At 39.5% G+C, this 25,092-nt stretch overlaps 1 protein-coding gene across 2 annotated transcripts in view; it reads right to left on the bottom strand.

The window, feature by feature from the left end:
- NFKB1 (nuclear factor kappa B subunit 1) overlaps positions 1–23,727 on the bottom strand; it is a 113,800-nt gene extending 90,073 nt beyond the window's left edge. Inside the window, exons 1-2 of one of the 2 annotated variants that reach the window (XM_087434649.1) lie at positions 23,322–23,727; positions 1,530–1,575 (exon numbers count right to left, since the gene is read on the bottom strand). In XM_087434649.1, coding sequence (XP_087290775.1) covers positions 1,530–1,568 — 39 coding nt within the window. In that variant the 5' untranslated portion in view covers positions 1,569–1,575; positions 23,322–23,727. The remainder of the gene's footprint in view (positions 1–1,529; positions 1,576–23,321) is intronic. The other variant, XM_087434648.1, reaches the window with a different exon arrangement.
- Between the last annotated feature and the right edge of the window lie 1,365 nt (positions 23,728–25,092).

The following is a 25,092-nucleotide window of genomic DNA, read 5'->3' as shown; positions in this document are numbered from 1 at the left end:
TACATCTTCCAAATCTCAGCTTGCACAGACTTCCTTTGGAAAGTCCTCCACAACCCTGCTCTTCCTCAAGGCAACACAGAGTGAGCCCTCTCAACATTTCTGTCCCACTCTGTGCAGACCACCACTACAGCATTTATCACCACAGGGAAACTATTCATGTCTCTGCCCCACCTATTAGAATGGCAGCTTCCTAAAATTAGGTTCTCTGTATCACTTATTTTTGTACCCTCCTTAGCCAATGTTCTGGTACATAGTAATGCCTCAATATATAGCTGATGGATAAATAACTCAGTATTTTAAATTACTTCTTAAAAATCGTTACCTTAAAAATTGAATATTGCCATTGGAATTACCCTACAGTCTGAAAATTGCTTTCAAATGGTTCATTTAATATATATATATAATATGTACAAATACAAATATAAAATATAGAGAGAGAGAGAAAGAGAAAAACAAAATATTAATAATCAACAAATATTTGTTGGATTAGTCAACATTTTTATAGGGTTGAAATTTTTCAAAGTAAATAACTAGGAGAAAAAGTAAAAAAGGACACTGGGATCTCTTCATACCACTGATAGAATAATGAACAGTTTATGCTCCCAAAGCACATTCAGTGCCCATTAAGTCTTTTCAATACCCCTGTGAGTGTGGGGCTAGCATTCCTATATTGCACATGAGAAAAGTGAGGATGGCGGGGTACGGCTAAGTGATTCCTCAAGTTTTAAGAGCTCATCAGTAGCAGTCAGCTCTCACATTACGATCTTCAAATTCTAAGTCCAAAGGTCTTTTCACTACACCAACCTGCCTCCTGATCAGATGAGTTTTAAATAAATATTTTGTGTTCCCCCGAAAAAGATATGTTCAAGTCCTAACTCCCAGTACCTGTAAACGTGACTTGACTCAGAAATAGGGTCTTTGGAGACAGAATCAAGTTAAGATGAAGTCCTACTGAAGAGTCGGCCCTAAATCCAGCCTACTGCCTTCATAAGAGAAAAGAGAGGGTGATCTGGATACAGAGACACAGGGCAAAAGGCCGCGCCTACTGGAGTGACGCAGCCACAGCCCTGTGGAATGCCAAGGACTGTCGCTACCACCAGGCTAGGGGAGAGGCATGGAACAGAGCTCCCTCAGAACTTCCAGAAGGAACTAACCTTGTCATCACCTTGGTTTTCGACTTCTAGCCTCCAGACTGTGAGGGAATATATTTCTGCTGTTTTAAGCTACCAGGTTTGTGATGATTTGTTACAGCAGGCCTAGGAAACTCACACAGGAGTTATCACTGGATCTGGAGCACATGTGATTTTAATGCAACAATGTGTAAGACAGCAGGGTTAAGTTACTCATTTTACATGACTTGTCCTCTCTGACCTTACATGGAGGGACAGGGAAACTGCAAAAACAATTTAAAAGAAATTTTTATCAATTTTAGAGTTTTCCTGACATTTACTATTTTGTTACCTCTGTATATTTTAAAATATGAATACATTTACGAAAAATTGTCAGTGAGATTATATTATAATACTTACTTGTTCATGCCCTCCCAAATATGGATCGTCTTCTGCCATTCTGGAGCTGTGTATCAAAAAAATAAAAATTAAACCACTGTAAGACTGGAATGAACTTTAAAAATTCCATCGTGCAGGAATAAATTGTTGTATTCCAGTAAGACCAAATATAACCCTTTTTTAAAGCCCTTACACATGGTGTAGTTCCTCTTGGGAATCTAAGTCTAACAGCAGAAAGATTGCATAATCAAGGAATTACCACTTACGTATAACCTAAAGCCTTTATGTCAAGCTCACAACAGTGTCCTAGAGTTTGGTACAACTCATCTTCATCCTCCGCATAAAAATTATGCACAGTTGGATTCTTAGAGGCCATTTCTTTTTGTCACCATCTAGACCTCAAGGATTTACAGTCTTAGCTCTTTGTGGAGATTATTTTTCAACGCTTCATGATTCTGCGATGCTCCTAGAACTGTCTCCAAGCTCTCTAGACACTGCTTGAGTTGAGAAACTCAGAGGGGTCATTCTGCTGTCAGTCTTTGCACAGCACGAGGGGAGGACGCTGCAGTGTGCCGCTCAGGCCTCCACTGCAGCAGGCCTTCCCTGCCACTGCCAACGTAGTGTAGAAATGCTAGGAGAGTAAGAGGGCAATCAAAAGACACAAAAAGAAGAGCCCTTATTATCCAGGCTCTAGTCTCAAATTTAATCAACCCCAGCCAAATAATAACACATTGCAGGCCCTTGCCATCTTCTACTACCCAGAGGCCCTGAGAAAAGCGAAGAACCACATGGTCAGATAAAAATAGCATCTAAAATCACATATCATTTTGGATTTACTTACTTAAGAAATACACTTATCATTATTTTAAATATAGGTTAATTTTGTTTAAATTGACAGATCAAATTTTACATATATTACACGAAAAATTAGAAGATTAAAAAAACCAAACAAAGCTGAAATCAGATATTAGTTCCTGAGGCCAATTTTTTTTTTTTTTCCGCTTGAGGAAGAGTCACCCTGGGCTAACATCTGTGCCAATCTTCCTCTATTTTGTATGTGGACTGCCGCCAAAGCACGGCTGATGAGTGGTGTAGGTCTGTGCTCAGGAACCGAACCTGTGAATCTGGGCCGCCAAAGCAGAGCACACCAAACTTAACCACTATGCCATGGGGCTGGCCTCTGAGCCAAATTTTTCTTTTTTTTTTTTTTCCCCATGAAGTCTACAATTCACTCGATGGCACCTGGAACTGAGAATCTTAGTTGTCATCCTCCACCATAGTAATGGAGCTGTCACTGGACAATGACCACTCAGCAGGAGTGCACCCCACACTTCCCTGGAGTTAGGGATGGCCATTAGATGAAATGCTGGCCAGTGGAACATGCCACTTTCAGGTCTGGGCTTAAGGTGCTGACATGCTTTTTCCTCCATGTCTTTGTTTTTTCTCTTTCCCACTGGATAAAACCTAGACACACAGAAGAGCCAGCTTCTACCACACAGATGATGATGAATGGCAGCTAACATGGTGGTGACATGAGAAAGAAAGACACTTCTTTGTTCTAACCCAGTGTGTTATTGGGTCCCTTTGCTAAAGTAGCTTGGCTCTTACCCTAAAGAAGATATCACCTAACACTCCAAAGAGGACTCTGACTTCCAATGAAATCCTCTCCTGCCAGAGCCCTGGGGGACTGGGGAGAGTGAGAAAGCCTGGTGAGGATGCTAGTGGGACACAGAGTAGTGTCCAACCTCCACACAAGGGAAGAGGGCAGCCCTGAGTCCTATAAGAACAAGAAGTCCATGCAGATTTGCAAGGAAACATTTGTCTAAAACAAGAAATTATTGATTGAAGATTTACAAACAGCTGTAATCGATTAAGACAAGCAGTTAAAAAAGGGAAAATTGACCTGATACAGTCAAGAGGAATTGTCATTAGACATTCACGAGTTCTGCCACTGTTGGGTGTGTGACTTTGGATACACAACCCCATTCACTGTGGCCTCGGTTTCCTCATCTATAAAATGAGAGATTCTGATGGGATGGACCTTTGAAAAGAGGAGAATTTTGTGCAGCTCAGAATGTTAGCTAATAAATGCTTTATTCAAAGAACAAATCACCTAAATCATAATTTTTTGTAAACTTGGATTTTATACATACTTAGGTACATGTCTATATTAAAGAACCATTAGCATAATGTTCAGTTATATGACGAACACTACTAAAATACTGTGTTACATTGAAATAGAGTGCTGAAACCAGTTACAACATTCCACGTCAAAAATTCTTATTCTTAGAGGGGCCGGCCCCGTGGTGTGGTGGTTAGGTGCACGTGCTCTGCTGCTGGCGGCCCGGGTTCGGATCCCGGGCACGCACTGATGCACTGCTTGTCCAGCCATGCTGTGGTGGCGTCCCATATAAAGTGGAGGAAGATAGGCACAGATGTTAGCCCAGGGCCAGTCTTCCTCAGCAAAAAGAGTAAGATTGTAATGGCTGTTAGCTCAGGGCTGATCTTCCTCACACACACACACAAAAAATTGTTATTCTTAGAACACCACAGGAGCCCAAATTTCCAAGAAAAATATTAAGACCATTTTTTTGGCTTTAGGTGACTGTTGACTTTAACAAGACTGTTGACTTGTTAAACTGACAGAGCCTGTTCAGTACTTGTATTACACTACATAAATTTATATATTTAAAAATATATACGTGCATATATGTATTTTAAACCTGTGAATAGTTTCCTAACCTTTGAATGGATGGATTTAATATAAAGCAGCCCTCACCCTAATTTAAAAAACTCAACTAAACCTACTTCATTGGAACTGATGTGGGGTTACTGTCGTGATCACTACTGTAGTTAAAACCTGAATGCAGATCTCTGAATTGTGGGCACTGCATAAACACCCAATCAAACACAGTCCTCCTCCAACATCTCCCTGGGACTTAGGCATGAATGTGTGACAAAAGATCCGTTTTAACAGCCCAACAGCCCAAGAGACACTGGGTGATGGTTAAAATCTGAACACCTACAACCTTTGTGAGACAGTTCAGTTCATGGTGAAGAGCTGAGGTCACAGTAACCCTAGAGTGATATCAATGTTAATTCATAATTTAAAAATAAACTGTCAAAAGAAACCAAGAATTATTTGGAAAGGATGAATCACTGAGTAATATTTGCATTAATTGTAAAAGCAGGTTTTATTTCAAAATTTTGAAATACCCACTAAGCCTCTGGAACTGGAGGATGAGGAAAGACCAGGGAAAGCCCCTTCTGCCCCCCTCCTCCCCCAGCTGTCCCCTCACTTTCCCTTCGCACAGTTCTGTGCTTTTGAGGAAGGACCATGAAACAGAAAGGGAGACACTGGGTTGACTGGTGAGAAGATGGGCCTTAGCTCTGCATCTCTCCCCTCCAACGGTGAGGTTTTCAGGGAAATTTTCACACGAGGAAAGAGAAATAGAAAATGTAGCTAGCTGGCAGTAAATAAAATATCTTCTCCAGTAAATTGTTTGTATTTCTCACAAGAGGCACAACATTATAACTGGCTAAGTTCTGGATATGTGACAAGTTCTATGTGAAATGCCTCATAGTTTATTTTCTGCACATCTGTGACAATCCCACCACTGACATCAAAGGCAGCACAAGGTGCTCTTAGTGAAGGCAGTAGGACCAAGGCCACAGGGTTGGATCATTAAGGATGGAGTTGGGGGCACTCCCCTCCTTGTACCTGGGTAAAGTTTCTAGGATCAGATATAGTCACACTTTTTGACCACGGCGCACTGTAAGAAAACATATTCTTTTTATTCCATTAGATTTCATTAAAAAAAAAAAACTTTTCAAATCCATTAAAATGCTTTCGTGATGCACTAATGGGTCACAATATGCAGTTTGAAAAACAGAATTTTAGGTGCCATCCAGAGGGTGCAGTTGGGAATCAGAGAGAGAAAGTGTCTCTATTTTCAAGATTATATTCAGCCACAACAGAAACCACTCAGGTGTAATTATAATGCCTTATCTTGGATAGCAGGGAGGATGAAATTACAAGAAAAAGAGTGAGTTTTCACCATTTCTCTGGTGATGATAAACTGATAAAGAGAAAGGACATGCTGGAGTCTCTTTCCACACAGGAATGTTTTGGAAGAAGCTGGCTGTAAGGTGTGTGCACATGTGCACTACATACAATGTGAAACACGCCAGTGAGAGCATCTTTTGACCTTGCAATTCCACTTGCAGGAATCTGTACTAAGGAATTATATGAGCAAGTGTGCAAAAAAATAAGTACACAGATATTCGCCACAGCAAAAAACTGGAAACAATTTAAATACCCTTTGATAGCAGATTGTTTAGCTATAATTATGCTACATTCATACAGTCATATATTATACAACTGTTAAAAATAATAATTCAGATCTATAACATGGAGACTTTTACTCCGTAAGTTGTACATCTCTATGTTTTAATTTTATAGTTCAATTACGTAATTGGAAATATATTTTTTTAATAGTGAAAAAAAAGAAAATCAAACCCTGTCCTGAATTTAAAGTTGAACTCTGATTTCTTTAACAATTAATGACATGTGGTGAATAAAACATGAAGTATGAATGAGTAAAAAATTCCTAAGCACTACTGGAATCCTCTTCATAATAAATAAAATAGAAAAAATTTAACTTTAAAGAGCTGTTTATTTACATTTTTCTGATGATATATTATTGGCTTGGTGATAAAGAAAGATTAATGGCGGGTTTAGTTACTTTTCTCAGAGTAGCTGATTTTTGAAAGTTTTTGAAAAAGAATCAATATTTGTGTCCTACCACATTTAGATATGTATAAACTCATTTTCCATGTTTTTCTTCTCTTTCATCCCTTTTCTGCTTCTTACTGTTTCATTTGGGTACAATGTGACCAATTAACATGTAGAATAGCTACCAACTAAGTACAAATACATTGTGCCTAGAGCTGGTATGGGATCAAGTCCCTGTTCACAACGGAATGCCCATCTAATAGGGATGGCAGATACATAACCAACATTCAACTATTAATTCATGCAAAGCTTATTATTAGCACAGTGACTGATACATAGCAAATGTTAGCCATTTTGTTAGCATAATAAACAAAATGTTTAAGGTGAATTATAGGAAAAGTAATAGAGACGGCAGAAGTTTTAGGCATTCTGAGAAGAATCAACTATTTTAATTTCTTTCCCATCCTACATTTATGGGTACACTGCCACATTCCCTCCCTATTCCTCTCCTTATCACTGCTGAACAAAATGTTTGCATTTTGCCAGGGACATCTGGCAATGTCTGGAGACATTTTTAACTGTCACAACTGGACGGGTGGCCCTACTGCATCGAGTGTATAGAGGTTAGAAATGCTGCTAAACATCCTATAATGCACAGGACAGCCCCTCACAAGAAAGAAATATCCGATCCCAAATGCCAATAATGCCAAGGATGAGGAACCCTGATGAATGCATCACATCATGACAGTGCTTTGGTTCACATGGAGAGAGAATAAAACTTTACTGACCACCTTCCATAAGTCAGGAATTATAGCTAGTGCTTCACATATTTCACTTAATTCTCATAATAATCCTGAAAAATACTGTCCCAGATGAAAAAACTGAGGTTTAGTGAGAGTAAGTTATTTGCTCAGGTTAACAGAGTAATACTGGCTAATAGGACTCCACTGACTACAGTTCACTCACTTGTCTAAGAGGTAGAAGTGATTTGCCTCCTTGACTTACAACTTTATTTATTTTAATATAGCATCTTTACTCCAGGTCTCCTGACTGTTCAAGTTGGAGCTAGTCTACCCACAGCGTAGCCTGAAAAGCAGACTAGGACTGTGACATTGCACAAAACTCAAGTGAGTTCTTCCTGAGACAATCAAATGCGAAGGTAAAAGCACCAAACAAGGTTAACTCAAGTGGTAGTTACTTTTTGTTTTGTTTTGTTTTGTTTTAAATATCTCCTTTGGTCCATTTCAAAGGATAGAAGGAGAATAAAGAGATTCTCTCCGAAACATGTCCATAGAAAACACCGTACTCACTACTGATATGCTAAAAGTATGTATTTATTTAAAACTAAGGTATATTGAAATGCTCCTTGAATACTTTCCTCCCTTCATTAATTCAGTCCTTCATTAAAAAAATATTTAAGCCTATTATGTGTCAGTTACCAAAGACACTAAAGTACACAAGAGTGATGCCATCTCTGTACTCACAGAGCTTACAGTTGTGATAGAATGAATGCAATGACCAAAACTTCTTTGCAACTCCATCCAACAAAAGGAAAAAATCTATTTCTTCATCCCTTGAATCTTGGCAGGCCTATAACTTGCTTTGACCAACAGAAGGAGACAGAAGTGTGAGTTTTAAATGCAGGCTTCAAGAAAACTTGTAACAACCTTTCTTGTTCTCTTGGAACACTGTTGCCATGTGTACAAGCCTGGACTAGCTCACCAGAGGATGAGAGGCCACTGGAGCAGAGAGGGGAAGTCCTAGCCGAGGCTCCCCTAGACCAAATAGCACCAGCTGAGCAGCCAAAAGACTTCAGAGATCAGCAGTGCCAGCTCAGACCAGATGACCTAGACAGCCCCCCAAACTAGGAGAAATAACAAATGCGTGAGTTTTAATTAGCTTTGTGGTGATTTTTTTATGCCGCAAAAGCTAATTAATACAACAGTTTAGTAAGTAGGAGGACAAGTAGGCAGAAGCAATGCAACATGACAGATGTCATGGGAACGGAGGGTATGTGGGGCATGGGTTAGTTATCGTGGTAATTCAGTAATGACACAGATCCCCTCCATACTCATTTTTACTTTACTGGCTTATTAAGTTTCCAACTGAACAAAACAAGCATAATAGCCAAAAACACTGTGGTATAAACAAAAATAAAATTAGTACTGTGAAAACCTTCAAAATGTAAATATTAATAAATTGCTACTAGTTTTAAGCAGTGATACCATTGTAACATAAGTTAAGAATGTTTCTAATCCCTTCAACTCTCTAGTATCTAAAACCAAATTCATCATTCCTCTGGTGATGGGCCCCATTCTTGACTCCCCAATTTCTGCCAATATATTATTCTCTCAGGTACTCAGGGTTAAAAGTTCGGTCACTTTTTCCCTCTCCTTATCTCATACAGATCCAGTCAATAACCGATTTCTGCTGATTTTTCTTTGTATTATTTCTTGTATCTGCCCCTCCTTTCCACTTCCACTGTTACACCCTAGTTAAACCTTTTATTGCCTCACTTCTGAATGACAATTATAGCCTCCCTACTGTTCTCCCTTACTGTGGGGTTTCTTCTTCCTTAAGCATCTTTCACATTATTGCCACATTACTTATAAGATAAAGTGGAAAGTTTTCAACCACTCAGCATATTATATTATATTAAGTCATATTATATTATAAGCATAACCCATTAATTTCCTAACCAAAACCCTCTACTATAGGCAGACTGATCATTCAAAAATGCCTTCCTTGTTTCCATCTTGCATATGTGTTCACAGCATGCTCTGCATCCTGAAATGCCATCTTTCCTACTTAAATACTACCCACTCCTCAAGCCTCTACTCAAATATGACCTCTGCCAAGAAACCCTATATTTCCCCTGTAACCTATAGCTATGTAGTCCACATAAGGGCTATAACACCTACGTGTACTGGCAATTTTACGCTTGACAACATGCTGTTCTACTGCAATTTAACTTGATCTGTATATTTACCATCTTCTTAAGTGGATATAAATGCCTAAAAAGTAGATATGAGAGTTTTGCTTTTTTGTATTGCCAAATTAGTAAACACTAAGTACTTTTTTATTACTATTGCATTAATGGTAAGAAACACTGCAATTTCAGATTTGTCAAAATGTGGACTTCTGGTTTCAGTCATGACAGAGTAACAATTATTGAACTTGCCCCCTTGCCATACTCAACTGTAAAACTATACAAAATACTTGAAACAATAATTTAAAGACACTGGATAAGATACACAATAGGGCTGTATACCACAAGACAATGGAAACACTTGAGGCAAGCTCCAAATTCACTTTTTGACTGAGAGCATGTTCCAAACCATGACACAAAGAGGTAGAGCCCAAACAGAGAGCAGCAATCTCACTAGGCAGGGTATCAGAAAGGAGGGCTTTACACAGAGAAAGAGGCTCAGAAATCTACATAGGGGTCACCTCTGGTCATTGGCCAAATATCAAGCTGTGCTAGTGCAGGACAAGACTCTGCAAAGCCTACTAGAAAAGAGCTGCTGGGGATCTAAGAGCTGAATGGAGATTCCAGAAATTCCTGGAACTTCTGAGAGACACTGAAGTTCCAATCATCCAGAGTGAAGAGATATCACTGAATAATCTGAGCATTCAGTTGTGACCCCAGAAAGACCACACAATGGGAGTAAGGGAGATATCCTAGAAAAAGGGCTACTCTAAACCCATCTTAATAAAACCAGGTGATCCACCAGTAAATTTATTGCCTGTTACAAAAAACTCAACACTTCAAAGGAAGACAAAAATCCACACTCCGCACAATGTAGTATCCACAAAGCACAATAAAAAAGGACAAAACATGCAAAGAAGTAGAAAAATACGACTCAGAAGGAAAAAATGACACAAATGATGGAATTGGCAACCAATGACTTTATAACTGCTAATAGCAATATGTTCAAGAATGTAAAGGAAAAAATGGACATAATGAATGAAAAGATAGACAATCTCAGCTGAGAAATGGAAACTATTAAAAAAGAAAAAAACCAATGGAAAATTCTAGACTGAAATGAAATTTCACTAGGTGGACTTAGCATATTGAATATTGTAGAAGAAATGATCAATAAACTCGAAGAATGGTCAATAAAAACTATCCAAACTGAAGCACAGAGAAAAAAGATAGAAGGAAATTAAGACACCTTCAGTGACCTATGAGACAATATCAAGCGGTCTTACATATGTATAATTTAGAGTCCTAGAAATAGAGAAGAGAGAGAAAAAATATTTGAAGAAATAATGGTCAAGAATTTTCCAAATTTGATGAAAAAAAATCAACCCACAGATCTAAAAATCTCAAAGATCTCATGTTGGATAAAGACAAATAAAACCATGCTTAGTCATATTATAGCCAAACTGTTAAAAACAAATGTCAAGGAAAAAAAAAAATCATAAAGCATCCAGGGACAAGGGGGAACACTGATAAATATGGTGGCCGACTTCTCATCAGAAACAATATCAGCAAAGTATCCCTTACAAATAAAGATGAAATTGACATTTTTCAAATAGACAAGAGCTGAGAGAATTTGTCATCAGCAGGCCTGCTAAAAGACATAAAGACAGTTCTTCATGTTGAAGGGAAATGATAAGAGCTAGAAACTTGGACCTACATGAAAGAATGCCAATAGTGATGAAAATGTGATAAGTATAAGACATTTTTTTCTTGCTTGTTATTAAAAAAAAAAACCCAATACAATATATTTTGGAGTTTATAACATATGCAGAAGTAAAACGTATAACAATAACAGCCCAGAGGAAAGGAAGAAGACAAATGGAAGTATATCATTGTCAAGTTCTTACCTTACATAAGAAACGCTATAGTATTAATTCATGGTAGACTCAAGGATGCATATTGTAATCCCTAAAGTAACCACTTTAAAAAACAGCCAATGAAGGAGATGAAATGGAATTACAAAAAGGCACTTGATTTATTCAAAAGATGGCAGGAAAGAGGAAAACATTAATAAAGAACAGATGGCACAAATAGATAACAATTACCAAGATGGTAGGCTTAAACCCAACTATATCAATAATTACATTAAATGGAAATGAACTAAAATCACCTATAAAAAAGTAGAGATGGTCAGACTGGACACACAAAAAAAAACCCAATATATGCTTTTCATAAGAACTACACTTTAATATTAAAAACTCAGAGAGTTTAAAAGTATAAGGATGAAAAGTTATGCCAGTTATACCATGGAAATACTCAATATAAAAAAGCAGGCTATACTAAAATATCAGATACAGTAAACTTCAAGAGAAGAAATATTACCCCAGACAAAGAGGAACATTTCATAAGAATAAAAGGATCAATTCATCATGGAGAAATAATGATCTTAATGTGTATGCACATATTAACAGAGCTTCAAAATACATGAAGTAAAAAGTGGCAGAAATAAAGAAATACGCATAATTATAGTTAAGGTTTTTAACATTCCTCTCTCAGTAATTGATAAAAGCAAATCAACAGAATATCAGTAAGAATATGGAAAATTTAGGAACAACACCATCAATCAAATTAACCTCAGTGCATGTATACAACACTCCACCGATGACTGTGGAACACACATTCTTTTCAAATGCACATGGAACATTCACCAGGACAGACTATATGTTGGACCATAAAACAAGTCTCAATAAATTTCAAAGAAGTGAAAGCATAGGGATATGTTATCTAAACACAATGAAATTAAATTAGAAACCATTAACAGAAAGATATCTAGAAAATCCTCCAGGACATATAATTAAGGCAAGATGTTAAATTGAGGGGTGCGGGGAGGTGCCTCTTAGAATCAATAAAACACAGTAAATATAATCTCATTCCCCTGTATGAAAGAAGCATCTAAATTCTTGCTATATGATGCCCACTGTAACCATGGAGGACAAGGACTTTCTTAGAGAAGTGATTAGAATGTATTCCAATGTATCCATCCCACGAGAAACAAACCTTTGCCGATAGTTTTCTTAATTACAGATGACTGAAATTGATAGGATCAAAACGATGTTTTGAACATTTTTTAATCATATTATAATTAAGTGTCATATATATCAAATGGCAGATTCAGTTCTAAGTAAAGTTTCTTTTTAACACCATAGTAGGACAAAATCTGGTGAATATAAATTTGTATAGCTAGAGAAAGTCTCTAAAAATTATAGTAAATTACATAAAACCTTACATGTTCTAACTGAAGTCACTCATGGGATACTGCTGCCTTCCACTTCCACATAAAAACCAATTCAGTACATCTACTCCAAGTTTGAGATCTTTCATTCAGGTGGAATCAGAAAGGGATTTGACTTACTGGACTCTGTTCTGAAACTTTTACTTCCACATTTCTAATTTTATAGATTTCTTCTTCCCTAAAAATAGAGTATGATGGGTGGAATGAATAGGCGGTGCACAGAGGATTTTTAGGGCAATGAAAATACTAATGTATGACACCATAATGATAGATACATATCATTATACACTTACATTTGTCCACATCCATAGAATGCACACCACCAAGAATGAACCATAATGTAAACTATGAACTTGGGGTGATTATGATTGTCCATGTTGGTTCACCTATTGTAATAAACAGACCACTCTAATGGGGGATGTTGATAATGGAGGAGGCTATGCATGTGTCGGGGCAGGGAGTATATGGGAAATCTCTGTACCTTCCCCTCAATTTTGCTGTGAACCTTAAAATGCTCTAAAAAACTATCTTAATTAAAAAAATAGAGTATGAGCAAATTTTAATTTCACGTCTGGTCTTTGTCTTGAGTACCATTTTGGAGTATTTGTATTTTTAGATTGAGGAGGAAGCAGATCTCATAGATTATGAATTAGAGATTCTTTTGATCAAATATAGAGAAACTGATCAAGTTCTCTTAAATCTGAATATGATGACTTTAGTTTGGATTTTCATTTTTATTAATCCTCAAATCCAATGAAAATATACCCTTTATGTTTTAAAAGAAAAGAATTCATCATGTGAACCAGCAATACTTGGTTTTATGGATATGGTGACAATCAGCCTGGAGGGAGGACAGGGTTTCCTCGAAGACATAATCACAACAATGACCTTCCAAGTACACACAAAAGAATAACGATTTGCAAGCATCCAAATCAGGCCTTATGCAGGGGACCTTTCAGTTCTCGAATTTAGTTATGAAGGCCTTTCTATATTGACCACTCACATAGATACACTCTTCAATACATGCAGATGTCAATGTATAAAGTGAGCAGGCAGAAAGAGGTGAACTATACTCTCTTCTATGTCTGATAAGGTATGATGCAAATACTTCTTTCTCCCATGTCTCTTTGTCAGGGACTTGACTGCTTGGCAATAAACAAAATATGTACTCAAATTCATAAAAGACAAATTAATGCAAAAATGTAATTTGTTTTATATTTTCACTAACATATTTCATTTGGTGAGGAAAATCTGAAATGAACTGACCTTAGGGCTTCAACCACAGCAGAGGTCTCACTTGTGTAAAGCTCATTATTAGCGCCCTGGAGTAATGAATTCATTCAGTCAACTAGCGATCATATGTGGATGAACATGAGGTATGGAATCAACATGCATGTAATCCAAAAGTCATTAGTGAAACCTTATAAATGAGAGTGAAGGGTAGGGGTCCTGACTAAGAAGGGGCAGAAAGGGGGCTTTTGGGGTGCTGGTAATGTTCTGTATCTACACCACCACCTAGGTTAAGTTTGTTCACTTTGAGATAAATCATTAAAGATACACTCTTACGATGTGTGCACTTTTTCAGTTACGTGATTTCTTCAATTTAAAAAAGGCTAATGTAAAAAGAAAATTTTTAAAACTGAAAACATAACATGATCTAAGCTCCATGAAATTGTGGATTTCCTTGTTCACTATTGTATTCCTAGTACCTAGCACATGGCACATAGAACGGACTCAACATATATTCAAATGAATTAATGATTAAAAGAGAAATCCTATGATACAAAGGCAGAAGAGCTTACAGAAGAAAGCCGAGGTCCCCTACCTACCTCTCCTCACCTCCAATCCTGCTTTTCAGAGCGACTGACTTTGTAACACTCTTAACTTTCTCTTTTTTGTTTTCCTAGGGGTTCTTTTCATATCTCCAAATACTATGCTTATATGTTTTTTCTTATTTAAGTTTAGACATTGTGTTCTTGCTGTGACAGATGAACATCCAGCTCACAGTTACCACCTCCCTTTCTTCCTCCTCCAAATGTAGTTATAATTAGTGATTCCCTGAACCAATTTAGAATTAAAATATTGAATTTTATATTCAATTTCTGTATCAAGTTTGCCTTCAATTTCTTCAGAGAAATATGAATGTGAGTTCATAGTAGAGACTAAGTAACAATGAAAAGATGCAACTCCAGAAACACCTGGATGTCAGAAAGAAACTAGTCTGGGACCATAAATGATAGCTCATAATCCACAACTGGATAGTTCCGCACAGTACCACACTAATAACCAAGAACTGTCTTTGCACCTTCTCAATATGGTAAGAAAATCTGAAGTCTTCCAAATAATACTATTATATCAAAGAAACAAATAATTTTAGAGACAGATGCTCATTTAGTCTAACACTCTCATTTTTTTATAGAAAGAAAATGAGACCCAGAGAAGTTAGTTAATTTGTCCAGAAACAGAGCTTAATAACACAGTTTACTGATATTCGGTCTAGCTATTTAGTAATTCCTTCAGCAAACTTACTGGGTGCTGTGCAAATAATAAGTAAGAAAGATAAAATCCCTGCCCTCAAGATATTTTCTGTCTAGAAAGCATAAGAAGTCAAGAGAACATGGACTGAGGGCATCTAAGTCTTTATGAGGCGGTCAGGGAGAATGGATAGAGGAGAGAGAGAGAAACTGTGATGCCTGAACATGCCCGGAGGCAGGGCAATTAGCACAACCGCTAGGAAGGACAGGGCACTCCTCACACAGGGAGCGCATATGCAGAGGCATTCAAGGTAAGAAAACATAGTGGATAAGGAACTGAAAATTGATGAGTACAATCAGAGAAATAGGGGATGGGTGAGGAGCAAGGGTGGGAGGTGAGGTGTGTAGGAATCAGCTTGTGAAGACAACGGCGACTCATTTCAGAAATATAAAGATTGTGACATGATCAGACTTGCACTTTAGAAAGCTGACCTAAATTTATACTGGGATGAAGGATGGAACAGAAGCAGGACATAAAGCATTAGGAGACAATGCAAAAATGAAAGCTAGAAATTCAATGAGGAAGGCATGGATTCTGGAGATGAGGAGAAGGCTGAACGGACAGAACCTGGTGACTGACTGGGGGAGATAAGTGAGTGTGCATGAAGAATGGGTTCCTAGATTTCTGGTGTAGGAAGCCTACTGAATGGACCAGGGTGGGCTAACAGCTGCACTCCCTAATGTGCTAGGGGGAGCCATCTGGTGGGTGGGGATGATGATAAATTTGATATTGGCATCTATGCAAAGATACTTTAGTGCCTCAGCAACAAAATTATTGTTTTCTGTGGCTTGCTTTGAATGACTAGACTCCTTCAGTTTAATGGGTATTTAGTAAATATAGCACAACTGCTCCCCAAATCACTGATCTATTTCAACACAGGATTGAACTCTCTCTCTAAACAACCTGGACTAATTCCTACTTGGCTATTACAGGGGACTTTCTATGAGAAATAGGATACTTTCCCTGCCCATCATAAAAAAGAAGTTCAGGGTAAATGACTGCTACAGCAACGTTTTAAAATAGTCAGGAAATATTACAATGTTCTAAGGTGTGCTTGTTAAATTTAGTTAAATGTCTAAAATGAAAATTGGGTAAACAAATGGATAGAAACCATAAAGACATTATATCAAATGAATCCTGTGATATGGCACAAGAGCAAGGAAGTACATTTAATCGTTCAGATACCATCCTTTTGATTTTAACTGTACTGAGGTTTGATTAATCACAACTGACCTCTGAAGTGTTTTCAGAATGTGGGGGAAATGACCATTGTTTTCAACTAATCAAAAACAGGATAATCCACAGTGAAATGCCTATAAAAAAGTTCTATTCAAAGGCAATCTCTCTCGCTCTTTTCATTATGACTCTCCCCTTTTCATCTATGATATACAGAATTTATTCTTTTATCTGGAATTTTGATTCACTTTCTAGATTATTGACCAAATGTTTCAAGACTCATAGTTTAAAACACACACACACAACACTTAACTCACACACCTTACTATATATTAGCAGCATAACAAATGAATAAATTGAATATGGTATGGGACTAGCTATATTTTTGGCTCATTTGAATCCATCTCCTACAAAAAGTATTTTCCCGAGCTTCCTGGTTGGCTTGAAATTAGCAGTGTGAGTGCATTTTTTTTTTTGTGAGGAAGATCAGCCCTGAGCTAACATCCATGCCAATCCTCCTCTTTCTGCTGAGGAAGACCGGCCCTGAGCTAACATCTATTGCCCATCCTCCTCCTTTTTTTCCCCTTTTTCTCTCCAAAGCCCCAATAGATAGTTGTATGTCATAGTTGCACGTCCTTCTAGTTGCTGTATGTGGGACGCCGCCTCAGCATGGCCAGACAAGCGGTGCCTTGGTGTGCGCCCGGGATCTGAACCCGGGGCACCAGTAGCGGAGCGCGCGCACTTAACCGCTAAGTCACGGGGCCGGCCCTGTGAGTGCATTTTTAAACATAATCTTTTCTACTTCCTAGATTTTATATTCAGTTTCAATTTTATGTAAAACAATGGTTTTGTGTATTCACTTAAGTACTTTCCTGAATATCCAATAGAATTAAAAAACATTAAGTTTAATTTAATTTTTATGTATTCTGTACCTTCATGTTTCTTTCTTTCTACTTTAAATTTCCTCTATATGAACAGCCATTCATACTCCATCCATCCTTCCCTATAGTCTTTATTTTAACCTTCTGAGTCATAAAGGTGCTTGTATCACATGGACAGAATGACACTAGATGCTGTCAACTATAAGAAATTTTTTTCCTTTGACCTCACCACCACATCTAGCTTCCATTTAAAAGAAAAAGACGCTGAAGTTTATAAATCAAGTCTTAATGATCAAACACCAATACATGGTTAAATCCTAGAAAATAAACCTATACCTAAGTTAAGAACTGGTAGGCAAAGAAGTTCTTTAAATATTAATAAAACATGAGTCAGGAATTCATGTTAAGACATTCAAAAAACAGTCATTCTCTCCATTCCTAAAATTCTTGTCTTTGAAGGCATACTTTCTAAGACAATTAAGTAATTTATTTTCACTATTTAAATGAATTGCAGGCTTGGGCCCAGAACCAATAAATAGGTGGGTTGATTATGCCCTTATATTGAAATGTAGTATAATATATTTAGTTCAAATCACATGATAAATAATAATGAATAATAAAAATAACAATTTTTTTAAATAACTGCTATTTTGACAAAATTCATTATAGCAATCAAATTATTTTTTAAATGTTAATTAAACTCTTTCTGTAGAAGTGTCAACTTCACGCAGGTTTTGTATTTCTTCAGTTGAAGTTAACAAAAAGAACATCTTGCCTACAAATGCCAGCGAGCCTCATATATCAAAAGGCTTAAATCTAAGAAAAATCCAATAGCTTTATTTTCCAAAAGGAAATGTCTGACTTGTCCACCCATTTTTGAGCAGTAAAGACCAGGACGGCATTACAGCTCTGTGTTTCTGTTTATGCTTCTCTGCACGCCCAGAAGCAGTAGCCTGAGCTGATTATGCAACAGAACACAGCAAAACTTACCACTCACTGAGTCTTCTCGCGGGGGAGCTGCAGGCAGGCAGTGCGGGTTATCACTAACAAACGCGGCCGCTCTCTGCCTGCAGAGCGCTTTTCAACAACACAGCTGCACAACGCACTGCTTACAGAAGCTAACACTTAGTGTCTTCCTCAATTTGTTGGTGACAACAAAAATGATTATGCCTATATGTATTTGCAAACAATTTTTAAATTAATTTTTCAAACTTGAATGTACGTCTGTAAGCAATTCGAAGAGAGGTCAGGGTCAGAACCAGAATTAAGCGGGCAGCAAAGCAAAGTGGACTGAAGCCAGCAGTTTTCAGGACAGTGGTTCTGACTCTCCCTGGGGGCATGACCCCAGGACTGAGCCTTGGCATCGTGCTCTTTGCTAGTCTGGAGGGTATATTTCATTTCATAAAGTGTGTCCACAATGAATAAATGGTTAGATTCAGAGTTTCTAGGACAATTTTCCAAAAATGCTACAACTGAGAAATAAATAATGAACAAAACCCTGCCGTGACAGGGCCCCAGGTTTTATAGTGTTGCAAAATCATTCAAGTAAGAAAGTGGCAGGTACAGTAAACCCTGCCAACTGCCTGCTTGCTCCTGAGGTTTTCCAGCGAGTAACATTTCCCCCCGATTTTTTATAGGTGAAAAGTATTCGATTCGGGATGTCGTAACATATTTTGTTCTGACTTTCTGGTGGATGAACGTAGACAGGCTTTAACAATCTTTGGATCACAAAGCAGTGCTTGTGGCACTGTTTTCTTTTCTGGAGACACTAATATTGAAATTACCGTTCCAGTGGAGCTCGGAGAAATTCTAGGTAGCCAAGAAGTTACACTTCACTTTTTACCTTTTATCATTTCAATTATTTTATTACCTTGCTTGATAAGTGCCTCTAAAACTTGAAACTAAAAGCCTTTCTCCTTCTTTCTTTCTTTTTTCCAGTTCATAAACTCCTCTTTCAAAATGAAATGCTTCCCCTTTGGAAGGCACTGGGCACTTTTTAATAAACTACTCGTTCTAGTAAACTTAAGTGCTCTTTAGATAAGAATATAATATCTAGGAAGCAAGAACTAGTTTTTGTCTTCTTTCTTCCCAGAAGGCAAGGCAAAATAGTGTAATTTTTGTTCCTTGCAGAAAACGGCTGCCCTTTTTTTAAACAAACAAAACAGAACATATCATTCCTTCATTCAATAAGCAGTTATTAATTGCTTACTCTGTACCCACAGGCACATATTTCTTTGTCAGTATGGATTAGACATGACTTCTTTTTAGCTGGAACTACAGGATTTTTGACTCTCTCAGCTCTTTTCCTCTCCTTTATATTGTTTTCTTTTTTTTTTTTTTATAATTAGGCTCTTAAAGAATAAGCCACATACAGTCTTTACATTCTTCTTTAAAGCTCCATCGGTCAGAATTTTTTTCACAGTTTAAAGAAATTGAGCCTACAGATTGTTTAAATTAAAATACCTGTGGAAAGTATGTGTCAGAATAAAAGCTGGTTATAACATTTTTGGCCTAATGGTGAAATGTAAATGAAAAGTAATAAGCCAATTTGTAATGGGGAATTAAACCATTCCTTTCATTATTCTAATTTCAAAAACAGGCAACAAATTAAAGCAGATGAAATTTGTACTACTGATAATTAAATATATTAGTTACTACAGAAAATATAAGAATAGAATAATGATTGACTTCTTTTTAAAATTTAAAATACAATGATAATTTTATAATTAATACTCTAAATTAAATAAATATTTTCATCCAAATCTATACTCCTGAGGATTCTATAATCTTTAACAAATCACACCTTATATTGCTTTTGTGTAAGACTGTTAGGTTTTAAATTACTTGTAGTGAAGCAGTAAGATTTTCTTGCACAGCTTGTTTTCTAAACTATTGGCTGATCTTCAAGGGTAGGTGTACCACCCTCACCTGAAAATATGAAAGACAGCAGATTAATCTGCACCCAGGAACACCCTCTCTAATACAGCAGAGACCAAAGGTATGAAGCAATTTCACCATCATGAAAAGAATGCTACCACTTAGTGTGGCACTGGATACTCACTAATGAAGTATTACAAAGATAAGCGCCTTGGTAATGTTACTCTATTAATTCTACAAATTATCTGGTTTCAAATATTAATCTTTTTTGATTAAAAAAAAAAATCAAACCACAGTCAAGGAGCCAGACTGACTTGCAGGACTATGCCACAAGTCCAAATGTTTGTCTCTGAGGCTGAACGCCTCTAGACTGTTAACACCCCCAAGGTCTCCCAAGGAGTGACAGGGTCAACTCAAAGGGTATATATGCTTCCAATGGTTTACCCGCTTACCTCTAAGAACACTATAGGTGAGTTCAGCATTAACAGGAGGTGCAAGAGTGCAAAGGAGAACTAATCCCCAGAGAACAGGGTAAATTGCTTCAGTGAAGTTTACTGGTCACCAAGAAGCAGTTGTCAATTAACTCTGATCAGACATAAATGTAGATGTAGGAGCAGAACATTTACAAGTGTCCTTCAGCACTAAAATTCTACTCTTCCTTCTCATCCTCCTCCTCTTTCTACAACATACAACAACCACGTCCTCTTATATGATTCATGTTATAAACAGAAAACCAATCAACCAAACAAACGAAATAACCTTCCTAATAAAAGGTAAATTAATGAGAAATTTTGCATAGCCATTGATTCTAATACATCCATTCCTGCTAATGTGATTCCTGTTCAATCTGTAGACTAGGAGAGCTTAATCTGAATATTTACTCTACTGATTAAACTACTCTGCATTTCCAGATACACTTTCCACTGCAGTCATCTCTATGCTCGGAACAGGACATCTACTAATAACTTCTGAAGAAGAAGATGGTATTTTGACTACTTTATCAAAAATCCATATGGAAATTCAGATATTTTTTAAAATTTATTGTTTTAAAATGTCAACTACTGTTCTTACTTCTCCCAAGTTCACACTAATGGAAGGTTATGAAGTAACCACTTCCCCCCAGAAGCCAGAACTTTCACCTTTTCTGAACAGGGGAATACCTCTCATAAATTAGGTAAAAAACAAGGTCCTGCTGATCGAATAATAGTCCAAGATCCCTGTAGCTGCCAATTCCTTATCCAGACCTTTTATCTACCACAAGGAGTAACCCCTGATAGTCAAGGTGGTAACTTACTTCATCAATTATCTGGAAGGCTGAAAGCAGTAGTAAAAACAACCTCCATAAATGTTAGTTTCTCAAACTAGCTTCAATTTGTTCCAAAGAACATGACAAGAGAAATATGAGGAATATGATCACTAAAACTAAAATTCTGCCATTTCAGACTAATTGAGCTTTTACCAACTACAACTCAGTCATCACAGACGATCTTGTTTAAGAGGTAGAAGTAAGAAGGAAGTGCAAAGATCAAAGCAGTGCTTACAAAGGGGAACAACGATTTTTGTATGTATATTCCAGTATTTACTAACCGGGTCTGAAAAACAGGGGCATTTATTCAGCCCATGTGAACGCCAACTGCAGAACATAAGACAAAATTGAAATTTCAGAACAAAGATAATAGAGTTTCAAATCACCACCGATCCCTAACTGCATTATACTATTTCCTTTTAAAAGCCTTTGAAACAGGTTAGAAGGGGTTTACTGCTGACGGCAAGCAGCCCTTCAGTGCCAGCACGAAATCTCCACATAATGAGTCTTTCTTTGGCTCATGTTTGTCCAGGAGACTGTGGTCCAGGAAAACATTCTATCTAAACAAGCCCCAGAGGGCACTGAGGAGTTGCAGGTATAACCAGACGGATGAATAATTTCAGTAGATTTCATTTTTCCGTCTATTATATATGTTCTTCTCACCTTAGCAATTCAATTACATGATAAACATAAAATGTTACAGGAAACAAATCTTTTATTTCCTGTCTTCCCAAGTTTGTAAGCTCAAAAAAATACTTTGCTTTAAATTATTTACATAATTTCTTTAGTGCATCAAACAGTAAAAGGATTCATCTCTAGAAAGCACAATATTAAAATCAGGAAAACAACATAGTTCAGCTAAGGGCTTTATTTTACTCAAGATTCCCTTTCAAAGTTTTAACAAACACTAATGCAATTTAAACTACTCAAGAATACTCAATTGAAGTATTCTGCTAGGAAAACAAGCACTGAACATCTTGATTCCAAGCTTTAGTGTCTACCGAAGAGCAACAGTTTGTAGAAGAACATTTGTATGCCAGAGCTATTACATGTTTTAGTAATACCAAGTCATTTTCTCAGATTATGGGCTTTATAACAAAAATTTTAAGCTAAATATAGTTATTTAATAAGCTGAATGCTGAAAAACCCTACTCAACAAAGTCCATGAAAACGTCTTAAATCTTGATAATCAAATACTGTATCATTAAGTCCCATTTAAGTTTCAGGTTAGACCAATAAATCAGGGCAAACATCTCCATTCCATACTTATTTTTAAAGACCACAGAAAGCTTGTATTTAGGACAGGCTTTGTTTATGTCATTATTTTTGCTTTAGAGGTCAGGCACAATACATGGTGCCGTTGTTCAAGTGTTTCACATAATCAGAGTGTCTAAAAAGTGCTCTAAGTAGGTAATTTCTTTTCTTTCTCAAATGCCAGGCACTGTAGGATCAGCACCAGACCCTCCTTGTTTTCTTGAAGACTAATGTAGGGTCCTAGAGTAGGTGAGTTGAGTATATTATGTCGTGTGTGTGTGGGGGGGGGGGGGGGATTCTTTTTGGAGTAGGGGACGAGGGCATCAGGCTGTCCTCCTCAGTCTAGAGGGCCGAGGAGGGCTCTCCCAGCCTAAAGGACGGCCATGCACTTCTGCTTTCATTTCGTGAACCGCCCGGCGGTGAAATCTGGTTCAGCACTGCACGCAAACGCACCCCCTTCCCCTCGCTCCTCGGCGCCGCCGAAGCGCACCTCCACCTCAAGCCGCCCCTAGCAGGGGTGGGGTGGGGATAAAGCAAGTTTGCACGAGTTCGCCCCGGTTCCCGGGCCCGCCCGGCGCGGGGACGGGAGAGAGAGGCCGGCCGGGCAGCCGCGGCCCTGCGGCCGACCGGCTCCTGCGCGGCCCGGATGTGCCTGTCTCCCTGTCGCCAGTCCCATGTGCCTCGCCACTCCTGTCAACCTCCTCCCGCGGGCTGGCCCCGCGGTGGCGCCGGAATGAGGAAGTCCGAAAGGGGCTGCAGGGGCTGCAGCGGGTGGGCGGCGGGCCTCGGGCACCCGGCCCGGCGAGGCCCCCCTCGCCCGAGGTGGCTTACCCTGGTGGCGGGTCCGCGCGGCCTCCCTGCGCCGGGGGCTCCCTCCAGGGGCGCGGGCCTGAGCGCTGCGGAGGGCAGAGGCAGCGGCCGCCGGGGCGGAGCGGGTCTGGTGCGGGCCGGGCGGGTCGGGCCGGGGCGCGGTCTCGCCGGCCAGGCCAGTCAGCGGCGCGCCATGTCCGCGGCGCGGGCGCAGGGAGCGCGGGCGCGGGAGGCCGCGGCGGGGAGGCCGGGCTGCGCGGGGCCGGGGCCGGGGCCGGGGGGGGCGGGGGGCGCGGTCGAGGGCGGCGGCGAGAGGCCCGAGCGCCGGGAAGGGCAGGGGAAGCTGTCAGCGCGCCGCCCGGCCGCGCGGGTGGCGAAACCTCCTCTTCCTGCCCCGGCCCGCCGGTGCACTTCTCTCTCGTTCTCGCTCGCTCACTCTCTCACTTCCTGGCTGGAAATTCCCACTGACGTCGAGAGAGCAGACAGACAGACGGACACGCGCGCACGCCGCGGGGGCGGGAGGTGGGGTCGCCGCGGGGGTGGGGGAAGCCCGCACTGGTGGGGCGCGCGGCGAGGGGCGCGCGTGGGGCGGCGCGGCCGCCGGGTCCCGGCGGAGCCCGCTCCCCGCCGCGCTCCCGAAGGAGCCACGGGGCTAGAGCGGCGGGACGCCCCCTGGTAGGCCTGCGGGGCGGGCTGTCCCGGGCAGCAGGCGGCGGGGCGGCTGATAGGGTCGGGCGGTCCAGGGCCCCTAAGGACAGGCCCAGGCATCTGGAGGGGATGATGGGTCGGCACGGGGCCAAGCATGCTGTGTATAAAAATAAATCCCATCTGTATAGTCCATGTAAGTTGTCTCAGTTACGTTCAAATCTCTTCACAGATTAAACTGGAATTTCTCTATCGTAACTGACTTCTGTCCAGTGAGGTCTGAACATCTACTGGTTGTTGGTGAGATCTTAAATCTCCTGGTTATGACTGTTATTCAGAACTTTCATCTACAGGGCATTGTCAGGCCTTATGATAATACTGTGGATAGAGTTATAGTGATAGTGGTAGCAATGGTTTTGGTTCACAGCTCAGAAAGAAATCCTGATCTGGCAGAAGAGAGATTTTCTCTTTTTAATGGAGAGACTGCTCCTGGAACCCACAGACAGACGTCTCCGGTGACCACCGTCCACTAGCATTGAGCTTCTCTACGTGCCAGGTGCTGTGCTAGGCGTGGGCTGGGGATCCCTTGGAGTAGATTACCTCCCCAATAAGAAATCTTGAGTTGGAATCGGTGTTTTAGAACTCATTGTCTCAGTGCTGAGTTCAGTGACAACTGTGTAAATTTAACTTGAAAACATCGGTAATCACGGGATCACTAGGCAGTGTTGCTATGGCTTTAGATTGCTACTAGCAAGTTCTGCATGGTCCTTTCATGCCCACTGCCTGGCCTCTCCTCTCCCTCCCCAAGGTTATAAGAATCTTCTTGGTGGAGTGTTGGGCAGAGGAGTAGAGATGCATTTGTTTGAGTCTGGGATGAGTCTCTGCAGGGACCTCGGGACCAACCAGCAACTTACAGTAGTCCTCTCCTGTTCAGAGTTTCACTTTCTGCAGTGTCAGTTACCCCAGGTCAAACGCAGACATCCTCTGCATCCACCCATCAACTGGTTATGGCTCCATGATCCTCCTCTTAACCTTTGTCGGAAGGTCAGCAGTAGCCTAATGCTACCTCCCAATGCCTACGTCATTCACCTCACTTCATCTCATCACCTAGGATTGTATCGTCTCACATCCTCACAAGAAGGGTGAG

This window comes from Ceratotherium simum, chromosome 8 (genome assembly GCF_057802395.1).
Source record: "Ceratotherium simum simum isolate JZ-2026a chromosome 8, ASM5780239v1, whole genome shotgun sequence".
Taxonomy (NCBI): Eukaryota; Metazoa; Chordata; class Mammalia; order Perissodactyla; family Rhinocerotidae; genus Ceratotherium; species Ceratotherium simum.
The sequence above is the reverse complement of the archived record's forward strand: the minus strand, read 5'-3'. Positions and strand labels throughout refer to the sequence as shown.